The 7,606-nt window shown below is 36.0% G+C and overlaps 1 protein-coding gene across 1 annotated transcript; it reads right to left on the reverse strand.

The window, feature by feature from the left end:
- Window positions 1-205: 205 nt before the first annotated feature.
- On the reverse strand, window positions 206-6,845 carry LOC149555816 (putative protein phosphatase 2C 47). Its single transcript, XM_089829972.1, has 4 exons — window positions 6,412-6,845; window positions 4,626-4,820; window positions 1,765-1,970; window positions 206-1,620 (listed from the first exon to the last, which is right to left on the reverse strand). The coding sequence occupies exons 1-4, from the start codon at window positions 6,616-6,618 to the stop codon at window positions 1,056-1,058; spliced, it is 1,173 nt and encodes a 390-aa protein (XP_089686098.1). The 5' UTR covers window positions 6,619-6,845; the 3' UTR covers window positions 206-1,055.
- Window positions 6,846-7,606: the final 761 nt, after the last annotated feature.

Below are 7,606 nucleotides of genomic sequence, written 5' to 3' on the forward strand. Positions count from 1 at the left end.
GTTTGTTATCGAGCCAAAAGAAGATTAAAAATTGTCTGCACAGTAAGTGGGCAACTAAAGTCTTTGATGGCATATTAGTTCCGAATTCTAAACCACCCAAATAATCATGTCAGCTAAATTAACTGGTAAAGGCGTCAACAGAAGCAAAGCACAAGTAAAGCTAACATGCATGTTTAAATCAAAACTTGTTACACTGGAAGTTACATTGTCAGAAAGATTTCAGTCTTTTCTTTTAATTTACAAGGAAACCAAGTAGAGATTTTTACAAGATTGCCAGACATTTCTGGACTTTGCCAATTTTCTTATCGCCTTTGCTGTAAAATATCAATTTCCTACCAATTAGGAGCAATGAATGGACAAAGGCAATGGACAACCACCCCCTCGCAAAAAAATGAAATATTACATAGAAGGTTTGTTATCCTCCTGAAAAATGAGATGATCCTAACTCAGTGGCAACAAAAAGTCCTGAAAAATGAGAATATCCTAACTCAGTGGCAGCAAGCTAATGAATAGCTGCACAATAGTGCAACTGCATTGCTGCAAATCAATATTCAATCAAAGATTTTGGCAACCCCATTTTCTAGACCAAGAATTGGTCATAAATATTTCCACCTCTTCTGGCAGCCAATGTTTTAGAAGCCAACTTTTAGCACGAAAACAACGACTGATGTCACCCTTTGTTCCATGCCACATTTGCAAAAGATCGGCAATATTTCTGAGGCTGGCCAGTGCCTGAGCACACGAGTTGCTCTTTCTTTCATTGTTTTGTTTTCTTCACAACCCTTCTGACAATACATCCAAATCAATTCTAGAAGCCTGGATGCTATCTTCTTTTGTTGGCTTACATAAACTAAGGTCTGCAAATCTACGATACATGTCCACCTCTATGGCAAATATTAAGATTTTAAATTATGGAAGTAACTTTCTTAAAAAAGAAACATGAGGTTTGCAGGATAAATGTCTGCTCACATTGAATGTCTTGTTACAAGTAATGAAGCTTTTAATCAAATCAACTGAACCTACCTGCCCAATACTTGTAAATCTACTTCCTGCATTCAATTTCTTAATGGACAATCCATATAACCTTTCAGATTATGTAAACCTTCAGCAGAAATACTCCTCCTGATTTTTGATCTAGGATGCTCTATACGTGGGGGAGGATCAGCTGAGAAACAAACAACTACTACTGTCAGATTGTCACAAGTATTTCGTCTAAGGGCTTCTCGAACCAGTTCTTTTGAACATCGCTCTGGATCATTGTGTAACATGAGCTCTCTTCGAACAATACTGACAGCACACTGACTGGACATAACATCCCACAGACCATCACAACCAATTACTAGAAATTCATCTTCTTCTGATAGTACCACATCTTGCAACTCAGGTTCTGCACTGAGAGGACAGCTGGAGCCTTTTGCCCCTTTCATGTGCCAGTCTCCTAATGCCCTTGCAACTGATAGTTGACCATTCAAGTAGCCATCATATACACAGCCTCCAAGTTTTTCAATACGTAGCCTCTCAATGACACAGTTTGGCTTGTGATCTCTTGACATCTCAACTGCTTTGCCTCTCTTTCCCAACACCGCACGACAATCCCCTGCATTAGCAACAATCATAGTCCTGCAAAGCAATGCAAACATTCATCCATCAGAACAAACAATAGAACAATGGGACAATAGATCTGCAAAAAATTAGACCACAGTATCGAAGTAAACAGAAAGCTGATACTTCATTTCTCAAGACAAACAGGCTTCAAGTGCTTACCTTCCAAAAAAAAGAACTGCCAGAGCTGTTGTTCCAGAACTGTTGTCAACAGAACAGGCATCGGCGAAAGCATGATCAGCCTGCATGAATGCATTCCTCATAGCCTTTCCAACAGCATTTGGAAAATGAGAATCTTCAACAATAAAATTCAGAAGATTTTTCCGAATAAATATTGCAGCATCACCACCACCATGACCATCAAATACCTGTGGAGAAAAGCATAGATGTTTAGTATACTTCATATTTGAAAATTATATGTGCAAACATTCAGAAGGGAAGGGAAGTTCTATCTCCATTATAACTTTTTCCTTCCAAAATAATAAATAAAATACATAAAACTACACAAGTCTATGGAGATGCTATAGTTTCATTCTCTTTACAGTAGTTCTGTGTTACATTTCTTACTATATTAAACATTTATAAACAAAGTATGATCATGAAATTCATTTCTACAGCTACATGCTTGCAACCCATTAATCCAACCATTTTAATTTTCTTAAACATTCAAGAGGATACCAAGTATTAAAGGAAGCTAGAGGAACTTCCCATGTACATTTTAGGAAAAACTGCAAAACATTGTCATCTAGGTTTTATTTTAAATTAAGTGGTTATTGGCTTCAGCTTAGCCTGGAAATTTTTATATCTTCACTAATATCAATATGAATTCTACATATGGATTTTACAGACAAATAACTGTTTTAATTCCAATATAACTTCTCCCTTCTACATTTATAATACCTGGACTTGGAATCTATAGTCGTTGATTACCTTCAATATTAAACAGTGCCAGCCGTTTTCCTTAAAAATTTCAAATTATAGGACAACATCAAAATCAGAACAGCACGAATGCTTGGGACCTTGAAATGCATGTATGTAGCAGTGCACCCTCAGTGGTCAGCCGTGGGCCCAAGCCAATAGAGCTTGCTGCTGGCAGGAGATTTTACAGTGGTGGGAGGAGGCCTTGACTCTAATTGATGCTTATGATTTTTTTCGGCAGGTAGAAATAGGTGTTTCAAAAGAAAAAGAAAAACTAGAACAAGTTAGTGACTAAAGGGAGGATAGATGCATAGGTAGTGCAAGGTTGGAAGGGGCCATCATCTTCCTTCTAAGTCAAATGGAATCTGGTTCCCCCTCTAGTGAACTATTGACTCCTCCATAAGCAAATTTAAACGCTTAAGAAAGTTTGGTTAATTCAATAGTAAAATCCAATTAGTTTTGGAAAAATTCAAAAACTTGTTGTCTTATGATTTTGCACAATATATTGGACAATTCTCAAAGAAAAATCAAATTACTGGATGCTTCGGGTTACCTGCTGAATGTGGTTACAAGAGGTAACCTGAAAATTACAGAGATACATACCCTATACTTCAGGTTACCTTCTGTATATGTCTTGTACAAAGATTTGAAAAATTCTCAAAGAGAATATTGCAAGGATGCATATCTGATATACTCTGGAAATTTTGCACCATACAATAGATAGTTGCATCTAGGCAATCAACTCCAGGTAAGCATTAAGACTATTAGGCAGGAGTTTCTATTACAATACAGGATGTTCTCTTTGGGATAATGCCTTTCAGCAACACCTTTAAATCATTTGCAAAGTTGATCCCACCTTAATAATAAAATAGCTTACTTTTGACTTCTGACTTGATTAGCATTTTCTTTCAGCTATATTTAATAACATAAAGAAGTGCATCCTGTGCTATCCTTACCGGGCTACCCCACAAAATGATCCACTTCTAATCTCCACTTGTGATCAGACTTGAGGAGTTTCCTGCAAATCAATCAGTGGGGGCTAGTAAAGGATATGTCTATATTTGGCCTGTCATTAAATATTTTAGCTGAGAGTGGCCTTGTTATTGACAGTTTCACTCTATAGGTTACTAACTAAAGAATGGCATGCTAATTCATCTTAAATTTTAAAAAGAAAACTCTCCTATTTTGAGTCAGGCAAAGCTTCTTAATTTTTGCTTTCAAATTTTTCAATAATGGTTTTATTGAACACCACATGGCTTATACATTTGAATATCACAATTGGACATTATTTTTACCTTGTAGAATGAATTGATTAAAATTGTTTTCAAAAATTTATTCGGACTGCAATATTGACATATACTACCCGAAAAAGAGTGGTCATTGAAAGACTTTTTGTACTGCTATGCTTTATGCTAGTTCTTTGATATCCGTGATTGCCATTAAAACTTAATTCACGGAACAGCTAAGGGAGTAACAATCCGCCATGAAAACAAGTAACTTTACAGTCAGGAGTGGCTATCAAACTTCAACCTGACACAATACTTCTTAAAGTCTAGTTATCAAGAGTCAAGAAATTCAATAAGATTCTCAAGTGTTTAACTAATCTGAACATCACAAATCCAAAATTACCAAAACAGTAGATTCATAGGAATTCCTAAGAATCCGTGAATCAAGTTGCAACTGTGAAAAATTGTCAAATCAACTGTGCAATATTACTTGAATCAATGTTCCCTCTTCTCATCTTGTAGATGAAATCCAAAACAAATCTAATTTACATCATATGGTTGAAATGCATAGAACTGATTCGGATAATGTGGTTGCAATTGACTTAATTAATGTTTTCATCCTCACTTACATTCCATTAGTCTATAATTCACATGCTGGTATTTCAACTAATAAATATCCGTATCACTTAACCACGAACATGTCATGTAAGCATTTCCCAACAACGCTGTTATACAATCCAAGGAAACATTTAAAATATCTCGCCTATCTAAAGAATACAAATTTCCCTTGCCCATCAGAAATTCAGTATCTAAAAGAAAAAGATAAAAAAATGGCAAAAAAACTTGTAATATAAAGAGCAATTAAGTAACACTGCTCACCCCGTAGAAAGCACCTGGCTCTGGGCATTCAGAAACTGTACCAAGATGCTCCACCAGATCATCAATACAAATGTGCTCATCTTCCATGTATCGCTTAGGTCCAATTTCAGCCCAACTACCAGAGCGAAAGACGGGAGTAAATGTCTTCCCATCTTCAGCACACGAGTTTGAAAGCAAACTTTTTGCATCAAGCTCCTGAGACAATAGCATCAAAAATTCAATAATTCTTCAATTAAATCTAAACAGTTTGTTTGTAATTTTCTTCTAAAATATCAATCCCTCAACTTGAAGCAATAATTACACATTTTGAAGGCAAGAGCCTACAACACAACGGTAAATTGTGAGCCTCTTAATTGGGAGGTCTTGGGTTCAAATCTACTCAAGCTTAACTAACAATCAAAATAAGTAATCACAACAAATAATAATAATTAACCTTGGCTTCGGTCTCTTACTGATCAAAATAAAAATAAAAAATTACACATTTTAAAACATGAAAAAATCAGACTGATCAATTTTAATAAAAGACTGGCAAACTGTTATAGTTCAAAAGAAGGATTTGTCAAAAGATAACTAGTAGAATAGTAAACTATACTTACAATTTAATCCATTCAATCGTGCTCAAAAGGAATTAAGCCTAGAGTGATTCATCAGGTCAAGAATTCACTAACTGGAAGCCATGAGGTTTTCTTCGGACCAATATATAAATCTTTGATATGATCTATCCAGGTAAACAAACAACTGGATACCGTGCCAAAGTCTGAATTGAACACGAGCGGCAAGTTCCAACATCCTATCTAACTTAAATCCCACGAACAATTGCCCAAATCCGATGCCGAACAATTGCCCAAATCCGAAGCCACCCAAAGGGTACAAACAAATGGTTTTGCAGAATTTAAAAAAGATTCTTCAGCGGAATTAAACTAAAGGACACCTAAAGACTCCTATATTTAGATCCGTGCCATAAACTATCCAAAAGATTTGAAGTAGTCCCGAGCTCCCAGTATCCTAGCGTTGCAATACAAGCAAGCTGCACACTGCAAATGAGTCAATTTGCCAACCCATTCGCCCACACACACACAACCCCAACACCGGATTCTACAATTAAAAGAAACGGTGTCTGATAATGTTATTTTTCTGTTACAAGTCACAACTCACAAGATTATAACCTGAAACTCTGATTGTTCCGACTTGCAAGAGAATAATGATGTTTTTTTAGCAGAGAATTCCCTTGGTCCTAAACTTAAGTAACATAGAAGCAGCGTCATGCAGACGAATGGACAGCCTTGACACAACCAATCCCAATACCGAGACATAAAAAGCAGAGAGTAGAAACACATACATCCTCGTGCCGATCACAAGCTCAAACCCTAAAAAGGCAAACAGACTTACAAAAACAAACTGAAAATAATATAGAAACAATTTACAGAGATTTCCTAGAATCCTAAAAGCATATCCCGCGGCGAACGATTCACCCTCCACTACCATATTTCCCAGATAAGTAATAACAAAAATAAAAGTCTGCATAAAGCTTTTCGCCGCCTTGTTCATAAGGTCAAACCCTAGAACAACTTAAAATTGACAGATTCAGAAAATCAACGCTAAATGGCTCCACTATCAAGATCTACTGAATTGGGTATCCTTAAAAACCAATTTGATTGACAAATCGATACAAACAGCATATGGCCTAAACGCATACAGAAAATAACATCACCTCTTGAGCCTGAAATAGGAAAGAAAAAACACTAAAAATGAAATAATAAAATAAGGGAGCAAAAAAAATTCATACCAACTCAGATTCAGACGGTCCTGGAAGCCGGGCAGTGCTAATACAATGGCGAATACCTGCAAACGGCCTGGGTGGCTTTCCTGTTATCATTTCACAGTATCTGTCCTTGGAATCCCCGTCAATATTGTCGTTGTTCATGCAGAAACCGTTGTCCCTGCCGCTCATAATAACTCTCACGGGCTGAGGTACCTCCGCTCCCGCTGCCATTTAACATAAATATACACCCACAAAGAAAAGGGAGCAATATGCGTCTTTCTTGTATATATATTCACTGTATATGTGAGAATTGGTCCTGGTTTCGATCCACAAAAGAGCTGTAATAAGCTATGTGATTCTGCACAGTTTGGGTATAAAGATCTGATACTTCTGTCACCTGCCGTAGACTTAAATTCACGTAAAATGCTAAGAACGGATCTTTCTTCCTGTAAACAATTGGCTTGCACAACACAAAATACAACGTTTTAAGCGTGTAATAATTATGTCAGTTAACAACCTGTCAAATAACATAAATGTCCGCGTTCAAAGCTTGGTTTATTTTTATGCGTGCATATATAGTTTTTTTTACGTGCTGTTTTTTCCTCGCGTCAAAAGTTAAAAACTCGAAATATCGTGTTTATGTTTGAAGGTCCGGTGATGTGACACGTGGCAAGATTATGTTGACTGGGAGATCTAGATGCCATGTTGCGGAAGCCGTCTGATTGAATCGATGCTTCGAGACGGGCGGTTGGGATTGCTTTACGATGTGGGAAGAGATAAATATACGTTGTTTATGGTGTTGAGATTTTTTATATTTTTTATTGTAAAAATGGGGAGGAAAAGTTGTTTGTTTGCTTTGCTTTACCTTGTGTCTAAGGATTATGGGTTGCTTTGATTCCTAGAAGATAATTCTTATGCAATGCTAAGTTTTGTATCGAGTTTGGTTTCTTTGGATCTAGTATCAAATCTTTTAATTAGTATAAAAAGTTTGAAGGATTTTTATTATATTAAATTAGGAATTGTAAATTGTATAAGGTTTTTGTTTAGGAAGTGTGTTAGTGGAATAATTAGAATATTATCTATTGTTTATTAATCAAGTCATTTTATTCCTTTATTCATATAAGTTAAATTTTGGTGTTAGCTTTTAAAATTAGATTGGGCTAATAATAGTTTCATTTAATCAAACTAAGCTTTACTTCTTTGAATTAATTAATTTTAC

Source organism: Cupressus sempervirens, chromosome 5, assembly GCF_028749045.1.
Source record: "Cupressus sempervirens isolate cs-2001-9-10 chromosome 5, ASM2874904v1, whole genome shotgun sequence".
NCBI lineage: Eukaryota > Viridiplantae > Streptophyta > Pinopsida > Cupressales > Cupressaceae > Cupressus > Cupressus sempervirens.

Bases quoted from the DNA above. Each gene is read 5' to 3' on its own strand.
- LOC149555816 (XM_089829972.1), bottom strand. From the start codon at position 6,618: ATGGCAGCGGGAGCGGAGGTACCTCAGCCCGTGAGAGTTATTATGAGC. The intron at 4,821-6,411 runs GTATGAATTTTT...CTATTGTCTCAG, and splicing joins GACCGTCTGAATCTGAGTTG to GAGCTTGATGCAAAAAGTTT. The intron at 1,621-1,764 runs GTAAGCACTTGA...ATTGCTTTGCAG, and splicing joins GCAGTTCTTTTTTTTGGAAG to GACTATGATTGTTGCTAATG.